This window comes from Colossoma macropomum, unplaced genomic scaffold, assembly GCF_904425465.1.
Source record: "Colossoma macropomum unplaced genomic scaffold, Colossoma_macropomum, whole genome shotgun sequence".
In the NCBI taxonomy this organism is placed as follows: domain Eukaryota; kingdom Metazoa; phylum Chordata; class Actinopteri; order Characiformes; family Serrasalmidae; genus Colossoma; species Colossoma macropomum.
In genome coordinates this window covers 320,059-332,447 of record NW_023495319.1, presented here as the reverse complement: position 1 = coordinate 332,447, position 12,389 = coordinate 320,059, and the positions used below count along the sequence as shown (strand labels likewise).

Here is a 12,389-nt window from a genome sequence, read left to right as displayed (position 1 = left end):
ACCGTAAGTGTCTGAGGTGCAACCAAAAGTCTGTGTGTCGCTAGTTTTAAACCAACTACTCTCAACATGAGGTTTAGGATGGACTTTACGCCCCAACATACGATCAAACGTACGCTCAGCTGATGCAGCTGGCTGCTGGCTTTTAAACTAAACTAAAGCTAAGTGGAGGATAATAAATATGTCATCAGTTTTTGGTTTGAAATCTCAATAATCTGTTAAATTGTTATTTTGTAAAGGCATTTTTAAGGCAGGCTTATAAAGCTGATTCCGCCATGATTCTGACTTCACTGTGCCTCCCTGATTTTGATGTCAGGATGTCTTCAGCTCAGTGAGCAGAGGAAGTGTAAAGGTGTCTGTGTTCTGTCCTGCAGAGTGGAAATGGTTTCGGCGAGTCCTTCGAGGAGCTACAGTACACTCAGCGTCCACTCCTGCTGGTCAAGCTGAAGGTGGAGGAGCCCACCGTCGTTTTCCAGCCTTCGCTGCCGCAGTGCTGGGAGCTCATCGAGCGCTCGTTTCTGCACATCATCACCAGCGCGCTCAGCTTACCCAGGGTACACTTACATACGCACACCCTGAACTACGCCACCGTGCATCTATAACACACTTCGTACACCTTACTGTATATTTAACACAATGGGGAAAAATATGACAAAAACAAAAATGTGGCCTGTGCAAAAGTTATGGCACATTTTAGAATGTATGTTGTGTTTTCTCAATACATAATAAATTCAACAAATTAATTGTAATTATGCACTAAAAATGACAAAAAGTCATATTTAAGTTTGTTCCTGTGTAGAGTGGTGGTTTTCAACCTGCTGGCTGCTTTCCCCCAGTGGGCCATGGTGGTACTGCTGGGGGCTGTAGTTTTTTCTAAACAGATAGACATGTAACTAAACATAATTTTAAATATGACAAATGTTGTGATAATTATCTGCAAAAATAAACATATTTATGCTGAGCTTGTTGATTATACTAGCGAAATGCTTGCTAACCAGGTTGATATTTCTGTCAATGTAAAACATTTCACTTTTGAATTGTATGGAATTCATCCATAAAGAATTAATGGTTAAAATTAGCACTTTTAAAAGGTTAAGATTAAACAGCTGGGCCAGCTACAAGAGAAATGGTCACCGAATATAAAACTGAGAAAACTGAGAAACAATGTATGCTAAAGAAAAAGTGCAGTAAGTACCAAGTGCTGGTCTTCACGTGTTTGAGAACTGAAAAAGCAACAACCGTTTCGTCATATGATTAGAGGTGTTTTCAAATGAAGCTCTGAAGCGAAACAATTAGAGATTAAACTTAAAGGATATGTATCTTCATCTGCTGAACAGAGCCAGAGCTCTGTTTTCAGCTTTCCTCTCTTCAGCCTGACGTCCAGCGTTTGGCACTGGCCAAACAACATCAGTTCTCTCATTAAGTGAGACAGAAAAAAAAGGGCTGTCAGACTTTTGGACCTCACTGTAGCCACTGTCTTTACTAAAGAACCTTTACTAAATAATCTTTTTCAGGATGAAGGAGAGCAGTAAGTGTTTAGAAGAAGAGTGTGTGAGTGTTTATGGTTCGTACAGTGGTGAAATCTTCTTGTGCTCATTTGTGTGGGGTCATCCTTATGTTCCCAGGGTGCCTTGTCTTTTATTGTCTCATTGAAATTTCTAGGAAACAGCCCAGTATTTCCATTTATTTACCTGTTGTATAAAAGCAATAGAACCCTCGAGGAGTGTGTTATCGTGCCTGCGACCAAATCACAGCCGTGATGTTTCTTGATAACACACTCCCTCTCGTGTTCTACTGCTTAAATGTAGAAGATCAACAGAACGTGTAGTTTGACGGGTGGTGTTCAAACGTTTGCGTATGTGTGTGTGGATCTCCAGGTGGAGTGTAGTCTGTTCCCGGAGCTCCAGGAGAAGAATTTAACTCTACGCTCTGTCAGACCTGACGAGCCGCTCGTGTCAGACCTGCTCAGCCGAGCCAGAGAAATCTTCCAGAGGAACACTGTGGGTCCTCAGAGGTGAGCTTCCCCTTTAATACGCCTGCACCTCACTTTTTTTCCCCAAATTTCTCTCCAATTTAGTCGTATCCAATTCCACACTAGTTAGGACTCCCCCAGTCACATGATACCACCAGCGAAAGGAAGGGCGAAGGCTAACACAGGCTTCCTCCGATACCTGTGAAGCGCCACCACATCTTTTCAAACATCATTAAATAGCCGAACGCGCTTGGAGGAGACTGTCAGCTAACAGACGCCTGCGCTGACTAGCATCATGCTGAGTGGTGGGGGAGACGGGGGGCCATCCTACCCACCCAGAGAGAGCGAGGCCAATTGTGCTCTCTTGGACTCCCGGCCACGGATGGCTGTAGCATCACCAAGGAACGAACTCGTGATCTGATGACAGGACTTAGACGGTTGCGCCACTCGGGAGCCCAGCATACACTTTTTAAATGAACATCTGGAGGAAAGCTAAAATATCAGAAAATGTAGAATATGGGCCCTTTAAAACATCCTCATAGGCAATATTATTGTTCATATTCAGCAAAGTTATGCTGTAGTTCTGTAGTTCTGCTGTACTACTAGTCTGCACTCATCATCCTCCTCCTGGTTTGCGGGACCCTACCCCAGAGCTCATTGGGCAGAAGGCAGGAAAACACCTTGACAGGTCGCCAGTCCATCACAGGGCAGACACACAGATATACGCACCCACCTAGGGGCAGTTTAGTACCTTTGTGTATAGTGTTTTTTTGTGTGTTATTTTTTGTGTTATTTTTGTTGCATTAGGTATCTGGATGTGTATAAGAAATACAGTAATCTGCTGGATAACTCAGCCAGACAGGAGATCCTTTCTTTCCTCAAGGAGAAACACTCTCTACAGGCCCTTACCAAGGTAAACCTGCACTCACATACACACCTGAAGAGGCTGCTAACCTATTGGACTGTACATCCAGGCCCTTTACTGCTGTCCATGTTGCTGAAAATTGCTGCCTACATCTACCTAAAACGACAGCTGGGCATTTGTACAACTAGAACTTTATCAGAAAGGTTTGTCCCGGTCCGAGTCCAGATTTAAACCCTATAGAGAATATTTGGTCTCACATTGAACACAAACTAGCTCAGCAGGGTTTTTCAGCTGTGTGAAGCCGTCAGTGCTGAGTGGATCAATACTGACCCTTCTTTCTGTAAAAGACTGTCTGCAGGTTTAAACACTAAACTACAACATTTACAGAAATCAAAGGGAAAAACTCTCCACACTGACTCACTGCAGCTATTTGTACATATTAAGGGTAAATAATAGTAAAACAAGAGCTGTGTACTGTGACTCCACACTCACCTGCACCACAAGATCACTGTGATGTAGCTGTTATTCTGCTCTACACTTACAGTAATAAGCTGGAAATAAAACACAGTAATTTGTAATTTCCTGTTTTTTTACACAGCTTTCAAAGTAATGCAGCCCAGTAGCCAGTAATGTACTGTACATTTAGAATTGACAAAAATGTAATTAAAAAAAATAAATAAATATATATATATATATATATATATATATATATATGTCCTATCCTTCTGGGTCGCGGTGGGGAGCTGGAGCCTATCCCAGCTGTCACTGGGCGGAAGGCAGGATACACCCTGGACAGGTCGCCAGTCCATCACAGTGCAGACAGACATACACATTGAGACCTAGGGGCAATTCAGCATGTCCAATCAGCCTGACTGCATGTTTTTGGACCGTGGGAGGAAACCGGTGCAGACACGGGGAGAACAGGCAAACTCCACACAGAAATGACCCTGGTCACCTGGCCGGGAATCGAACCCAGGCCATTCTTGCTGTGAGGCGACAGCGCTACGCACCGCGCCACTGTGCCACCTTAAAAACACTCTTTTTGTTAATTTCGTTTTGTTAAAATGTTTACACATGTTAACGATCTCATCCAGCCAGTCACCTCTTACTTTTGATGTAGCACTTATTTGATTCATGCTATTTCAATAGACAACAGATATTTCTACATGCATTGCAATTTTTTGCATGCTGCAACTTTGGCCAATAAAGTTCCACCTCTAGTGTGGGTAGATGTTTATTACTGAAAAGACGAGCAGTATTTTTCTGTCTCTGTTTTCTCCCTGCAGAGGATTGAGGCAGTGAGCAGCGTGTGGAAGGAGATCGCGTCTCTGCGGGTCACTGTTCCTCTGTCTCTGCTCTGTCTGGAAGCTGTGAGTCTGCATGAGGATCTGTGTGATCGAACTGAACACCTCAAACACCTGCTCATCACCTACGAGGTGGAGGAGAACCGCCAGCTTAATAAGAGGTTAGAACACCACTCTGAAAAGCTTATAATGCCAGAAATATACACCACACAAGTACACACACAGATACCAGTGACTGGCTGGTAGATACACAGTCTCAACATGCACTCTTACATTACTGAGGCAGCTAAAGCTCAGTGTTCAAGGAGGTGATAGAGTACAAATCAATGTCAGACTGGCTTACAACAGCTACACCTACTACAGTGGTATGGGAAAGTTGGAAAACACCTCTGATAAATGGCATTTTGTTGACCCTTTAAATGGCCAGGGACCACCGACAGGCAAGTTTTATTACTACACGGTTCTGTAACCTAAGAATATCTCAGCCAGTTTGCATTGAAGTCCCTGTAGTTACTGAATAATAAGACTTAGTATATAATCAGCCTGCAATTTTAAGATGTTAGCACATCTTCTACAGAGAACACAGTTAAATATGCCATTTTTCTGCACATATTAGTGCAATATCACTGCAAATATATGTATTGTCTTGTGACCCCATAGAAAAGAATGAATATTAACATGCGTATTGTGACACCCCTAATTGTAAAGAACTGGGATTTCAATGAGAACGCTTGGAGCTTTTAGAATCATAACTAAACACTATGTTGGTTTAATTGTTTAATAGAAAATGCCACAGCTTTGCACGTTGATGACTAAGATTCAAATCCCTGCATAGATAGCCTTTCTTGTTCAGCCTATATGTGTGTAATGGCTGTTATTTTGCCCCCTTGCTGCAAAGCTCTGAATGTAACTTGTATGTATTTTGCACTATGAATATTTTAAGGTGACACATTTCAAAATGCAGTTTTGGGTGAAATCAATTGAGCCTCACTCGAAACATTTGAGTTTGTCTGGATGTTTCTGGGCTACACAGACTGCATAAAACAGCCTTATTGCATCTGCAGTTCTCACAGTGCTAACATTCTGACCACCTCCTTGTTTCTACGCTCATTGTCCATTTTATCAGCTCCACTTACTATATAGGTGCACTTTGTAGTTCTACAGTTACAGACTGTAGTCCATCTGTTTCTCTGATACTTTGTTAGCCCCCTTTTACCCTGTTCTTCAGTGGTCAGGACCCCCATGGACCCTCACAGGGCAGGTACTATTTGGGTAGTGGGTCATTCTCAGCACTGCAGTAACACTGACAGTGGTGTGTTAGTGTGTGTTGCGCTGGTACGAGTGGATCAGACACAGCAGTGCTGCTGGAGTTTTTAAACACTGTGTCCACTCACTGTCCACTCTATTAGACACTCCTACCTTGTCAGTCCACCTTGTAGATGTAAAGTCAGAGACGATAGCTCATCTGCTGCTGCACAGTTTGTGTTGGTCATCCTCTAGTCCTTCATCAGTGGTCACAGGATGCTGCCCACAGGACACTGTTGGCTGGATATTTTTGGTTGGTGGTCTATTCTAAGTCCAGCAGTGACACTGAGGTGTTTAAAAACTCCAGCAGCACTGCTGTGTCTGATCCACTCAGACCAGCGCAACACACACTAACACACCACAGCGTTTTAAAGATCTCAGACGCTGCAGACTCGATCTCCACCGTCCCTCTGATTACCTTCGTGTGTTAATGTTGATGATGAAATATTACAGTGATGGTGGTGAATAATGAGGAGACGGAGCTGAACGTGTGTCTGTTTATTAGGAGGAACAACGTTAGCGTGCTCGGCTAAAGCGTTTGGGAAGCGGAGAATGAAACTGGGGCGCGATGCTCTGATAGACAGCAGGGGGCGCTGACACAATATTCTTAACTTCAAGTTTCCAAAGCTTCTGGCTAACTAGCTTGATTATTTTGATTGCGTGTTTACGTTTCAGCTGTGTGCATATGGTCGGTTGCTAGGTAACAGACATGACAGTTGATAGTCGACTTCGATCGAGTAAGTTAATATTTCTTAACTCGAGATAAGATGCTGTAAGATGGGATAAAATTCCTAAAAGATTGGATTTGTTTCTGTAATATGAATTTGTGATAAATCTTATCTTGACCTGTCAGATCTTAAGTTAAGACAAAAAGATAGGATGTTTCTGTAATATGGCCGCTGGTCTTTAACATGTCCTGCTGGTGTCTCTCTGTATGTGTGTGCAGTGTCTGTCAGCGGTACGAGCAGATTGTGGACACGGTGACGAGTGTGCCGGCCAACACAGAGGAACTGGTGGAGCTCAGTGAGTTCCTGAAACACACCACCGACGTCACTGTGCACAAACTCCGCGATGAGGTCGAGGAAGCCGCCCACCGCCTCAGCTTCCTGCTGGACTATGCCGCCCTGTCAGGTACTGCTGGTGTGTGTGTGTGTGTGTGTGTGTGTTGGGGATTGTGTTTTTGGGTAGAGGTTTTCAAACTGTAGATCACCACCCACTGGTGGGTCACAGTGTGGTCAAACAAGTGGGTTGTGAGAAAGCTGCACCAACACATCTCTTTCTCACCGTAACGGAACAGAACCAGCCAGATGCCCGCGGTAGAAGAAAGGCAATGAGGCTTTACTTAGAAAGGGCTTGACAATACTCGTAGTAAAAAACAGGCAGTGGTCAAATCCAAAAAGGCCAAAATACAGAAAAAGACAAATATACAAAACACATTCAGGCAACCACATCCGAAAGGGTGGAGACGAAAAGGCAAAGTTTATATTACACTGCAGATAGTCTTATGACCAGAGCTGGTTAATGAGGAGCCTGGCCACTTCCTATTTCCCCCATTATATCAAAAATAGGACTGCTAAACAGCAGAGGGCATCCAGTGATTCCTCAATGAATGGGAGTAAATGGAGCTAAATGGCTAAGAACAAAAAGTTAAAATAGTTTCTAATCACTGAACCAGAACTTTCCTTTAATTTTAGAGAGTAGAAGGATGGATTTCACTAAATAAACAAAGAAAACTCACCTGTATGTTTCCTTTTTCTACAGCAAACGGGTTTCGGGCAGCAGGCACTAACATTACTGCTCCTGAGTGCTGATTGGTTAACATTACTGCTACTGAGTGCTGATTGGTCAGCATTACTGCTACTGAGTGCTGATTGGTTGGCGAGCAGAGCAGCTTATTGGCTGTTCACACTCACTGATGTCATGGATGTACATGAGGCGCTGTTTTAAACTCCTATAGCCGTTTTAAACTCCTATCTGCTAAATGATGTAAATCTATAGCTCGAGTTTAAAAGCTCTTAAAATATAACAGCAGTGTTAAAATGTTTTATGCTGCTCTCTGTTCAGGAAATGAATGAATTCTTTTACATTAAAAATGTTTGTGTTCATAAACCTACTCAAATGCTCCATATTAACCCATTCATTCTAGACTCGCTCGGGAGCGCCCTCTAGCGTTTGAGAAACCCAGAAGACATTACAGAGCAGTAATTCTTCTCTCTGCAAGTTCTCTGATATCACATACATCACAGGTGCAATAGGTTAGTGTCTGGATGAACTGGAGCATTGATTGGTGAAACATGGAAGTTCATGGGTGACGTGATTGCCCAGAGAGTTGGAAATGGAGTCGTTATGGATGTCAGAAACGGGAGGATGTGTGACCCTCACAGAGGACACAGTTCAATATCAACCGCTTCCCTAACTTGCCCAGTCAGGCCCACAAGGCAGGCTGAAAGTTGAACTGTCCTAAAAAGTTTTTGTTTCTGTAAGACGGCCCCAGAGTCCCAGATCTCCCCCGTCACCATCTGACGCTAACAAAGCTAAACCAGAGACGTTATAAACTAGGAGACGTTCACTGGTTAAAATATGGAGGAGAAAGCATAACTAACGCTAAACATGGCATCTGTTTATGGAGAAAAGCCCCTTAAGGAAAAGAGCCAATCAGCTCGCTGGTTATGGCTCAAGTGAAGAAGCATCAAGGATACTGTGGCCCAAGCGGGAAAGCCCCCCTCAAGTGCCCTAGCCAGAACAACCCAAAAACTGGGCTAAACGCTGCAAACTATTATGAGGTTTTTGTCAACTTTTATCAGTGATTTCAAGTCTTTTGAACAGTAATTTGACCAGTTTTCGAGAATTTTGGTCTCTCTCCATTCAGAGAGAGAGGAGTCTGGTCTTGTATGGATGGAAGTAACTGAGTTTCTATAAGGACTTTGGCTGAACGCACTGGACCGGACCTGTTTGTGCTTTTACGCGTAGCAAAAACGCAAACTGGGGTTGAGAATTGCCGATACCACAATCAGAGCTGGGAAACATTTCACTACACACTGACAGCTGACTTGAAATTGTACAAAGAGTGACTCGACGTCTGAGTCCTTCATCATACACATGATAATGGCTCGTCTTTGCTTGTGTTTTATATGCTACTCCTCTGTCTCGGCGGTCCGCTGTGTCCCCTGTGACCGCTGTCATACATGTGTAGAGAGTACTACAAACACACGAGCACCTTTCCAATACTGTTTATTAACCAAAGCTGCAATATAAACAACATTATTTGCTCTGTAATGAACCAAACTGGAATTCAAAACTCTTAAATGAATGAATTAGTTGCCTTTTTAAATACTGGATGAAAGAATACAGTATCACACGAAATCTAGCTTTAGAGTGGACAAACTAGGCATGAAAACAGCCCGAGGGTCCGTATGTGGGTCCAGTTCCTCTGTATCATAACTACAGATTACATAACTTACACATTAGTTTCATATACATACTGAATAATTCATAGTACTAACTGAGTTATTGTCGATGCTGAGTGATTCATAGCACTTATTGAATAATATAGTAGTTACTGAGTAATTCATAGTGGATACATAGTAGATACTCACTGGCCACATTATTAGAAACATCTTCCATCTGAATTAGTCTCAGATGAATAACTGAGTAAAACTTTTTTTAAGTGGTTAAACAGTTGTGCGTGTGTCTGTGTGTGTGTGTGTGTGTGTGTGTGTGTGTGTGTGCGTGTGTGTTGTGTAGGTGAGGATGTGAAGCTGAACAGCAGGGTGTTCCATTGGCCACTGCAGATCATTTCTGTGTGTGAGGGCAGTAGAGGCAAACTGACCACTCGAAGAGAACATGCGGAAGACATACTGCTCAAGAGGTACTCTGAAAACACACACACACACGCACACACACACGCACACACACACACACACACGCACACACACACACACACACACACACACATATCTCAATTAGCTGCTATTGTTACATCCATCGGACTTTCTCTTCAGGCTACCTGATAGCACCCGTAACTGTAAATGCACGTAAAATTCAGTAGTTCAGAGGAAAGTTTAGAAGCACACAGTGGAGAACATTTAAAACGTTCTTCTTAAATACACTGCCTTACAAAATATGAAGTAGGGATACACAGTACAGGTTTAAGGACTAATGAAGTACACATGACGATCAATTTAAAGAACAAAAATGCATTCTGGGTACCTTGTTTACATTAATCAAACCAGGGAAATCGTTTAGGCGTTCAGAGGTGAAGCAGCAGGTTTAAATGGCTAATACAGACGAGGGTTTAGTGACAGAAACCCCTTTAGCTAATGCTCAAGTAAACGCTGGAGAAACACCTAACTTGTCCTTTCACTTACTGGCCACTTTATTAGAAACACCTACTTTGTGCTTCCACTAACTGGCCACTTTATAGGAAACACCTTCCTTGTGCTTCCACTGACTGACCACTTTATTAGAAACACCTATCTTGTGCCTCTACTCACTGGCCACTTTATTAGAAACACCTACTTTGTACTTTGTCATCAGCCACTTTATTAGAAACACCTACCTTCAGGGTTCAGTTGAAGAGGTGTGTGTGTGTGTGTGTGTGTGTGTGTGTGTGTGTGTGTGTGTGATAGGATTGTGAAGCTGGAGAACACTCTGCAGGCTGTTGGAAAGGAAGTGGAGGCGTTTAAGAAGAAAGAAAATATGAGTATGGAAGAGATGAAGAACAACGTGGAGAAACTGAAGGAGCTCTCAGCCTGCCTGGAGGACGCAGCCACAGAGCTGGAGGTGTGTGTGCGTGGGTGTGAGTGTGTGTGTGTGTGTGTGTTTGAGACAGCTGATAACGGTGGTGTGTTTGTGTTATCAGTACATTAATAAGGAGGAGAGTTTGCTGGAGAGAGAGCAGAGTCAGTTCCCCCTGCTGCCGTCGCTCATGCTGAGTAAACAGCCGTATGATCAGCTCTGGAACACAGCGCTCAGCTTCCACAGCAGTTCAGACGTCTGGATGAACGGTAACGCTCCCTAACACAGACCCAGAAACAGACCCAGAAACACACACTGATATTACTGTAGCTGTTATCACTGACCTAAATCTAAATATTAACCCACTGGAGGGAACTGCGCAAAGGATCCAGTGGAAAAAAAATGGCTGAAAATTCTATCATGTTGTTCCAAATGATTTCATTTCAAAGTTTATTGACACTGATTGTTGGTGAATGCTATTATTGTTGTTTATTAATGATAATAATAATAATGATAATAATAATGATAATGATAATAATAATAAAGCCTTGTTAATAATAGTGTTTTATAATTATACATCATATATACATTATACATCACGTTATATATTATTAATATTTATTATTTTTATAATTATAGCAATTTGAGCCATGATGCAACCAAAACATTTATTCTGGTGTAATAAACCAAAATAGCCAGCTGTTGAATATCTGTATTTGTCATGACAGATGCCACCATGTTTGATGCCATTACAAATGATGTCACACAGAAATCTTGCTAACTGCACTCTAGTTATCATAACATTACAACACGTCATGACAGTCACTGATAATGGAAACACGACACTGTTACATTACTGAACATGGGAACAGTGTATGACTTCTGTTGTGACGTGTTTATGGTTACGTCAGTGTTATGTCAGGTTCAAGTAAAGTGCTTTAGAGTCTATATGAAAGTATCGGTCATAACATTTGTATATGTCTAAGAATCTGAAAATAAAAATGAAAATAACCAAGACTGCTCAACTCTGCTAACTGTTCAGCTGGCATGTGGTGCTGTGAGTGAACGGCTAGACTTCTTCCCTCTCGCCGTCTAGGGAGTAAAAGGCACACAGCCCCACCTAGTGCACCAAAGTAGGAACTGTTCAGAGTTAAAACATTTACTGCTAATGCAGCTCTGAGGAACTCAACTGTTTACCTCACGTGATTTTTTCTGGGCAGTGGCCGTATTAATGACCCCCTACCGACAACATTATTTTACAAAACTAAAATAATTAGTCTTGACTCATAGATAGTTTCCATTTGTCACTGATTTGAAGTCTTTAATGTTGCCGAGCACACAGAAGACCAGCGTTTTTTACAGTTCAGACACAAATACTAACATTTACAAACAAATACTAACAAATACTAACCATTTTAAGTCTCTATGAGTGAGAATGCATACTAAAAACATAAAGGTACTGTTCCTAAACTTAAATATAGTTGTATTTAGTACACAGTTGGTCGCCTCCGCTACCTGACGTTAAGGAGCTAGTTAGGGAGTTAGTTGTAGTAGTATAGATCAGTTGGCAATACTGTTGATTATTTTTGACAGCTTTTGCACAATAATCAGTTATGTTTGTATATATATATGTATAATATGATATTAGTTCTCAAATGCTGAAGTAGTCAGTTAGCTCACACAGAAATACACTGTACATGTTAGTGTGTGTGTGTGTGTTTTTGTCTAGGACCCTTTGTCCAGCTGGATGCAGTGAAGATTTCTGATGAATTGGGGAATATGTGGCGCACCATGTACAAACTGACCAAGACTTTCTCTGAGCTGGCCGGGCCGCGGCGCATAGCAGACAGCTTCTGCGTTAAAATCGACAAATTCAAACAGCACCTGCCCATACTGACCACCATCTGCAACCCCGGCATCAAACAGCGCCACTGGGAGAAGGTCCTCTCTTTCTCTGGTTTTTCTTTCTCACTGTATGTTTAAGATGAACACTTTAACTGAAAGGGTTATGCTGTTTCCATTTTCTCTACCATTAAATAGACCCAGAACAGCGGTCTCCAACCCTGGTCCTGGAGAACCGCCGCCCTGCAGCGTTTAGTTCCAACCTGCATCTAACATGCTGCCCCTCCCCTTACCTATCACTATTGCATCTGATCCAGCCAATCAGGAACATCTGAAAAGGTTCATTAGCTAGAGCAGGTGTGGCAGA

The 12,389-nt window shown here is 42.4% G+C and overlaps 1 protein-coding gene across 1 annotated transcript in view; it reads left to right on the top strand.

Moving 5' to 3' along the window:
• The window catches only part of dnah3 (dynein axonemal heavy chain 3), a 97,018-nt gene that overhangs the window by 19,562 nt on the left and 65,067 nt on the right, over positions 1–12,389 (top strand). The window contains 9 exon segments of the mRNA XM_036562124.1: positions 372–551; positions 1,875–2,011; positions 2,777–2,882; positions 4,121–4,299; positions 6,390–6,574; positions 9,188–9,311; positions 10,072–10,225; positions 10,305–10,449; positions 11,910–12,121. Coding sequence (XP_036418017.1) covers positions 372–551; positions 1,875–2,011; positions 2,777–2,882; positions 4,121–4,299; positions 6,390–6,574; positions 9,188–9,311; positions 10,072–10,225; positions 10,305–10,449; positions 11,910–12,121 — 1,422 coding nt within the window.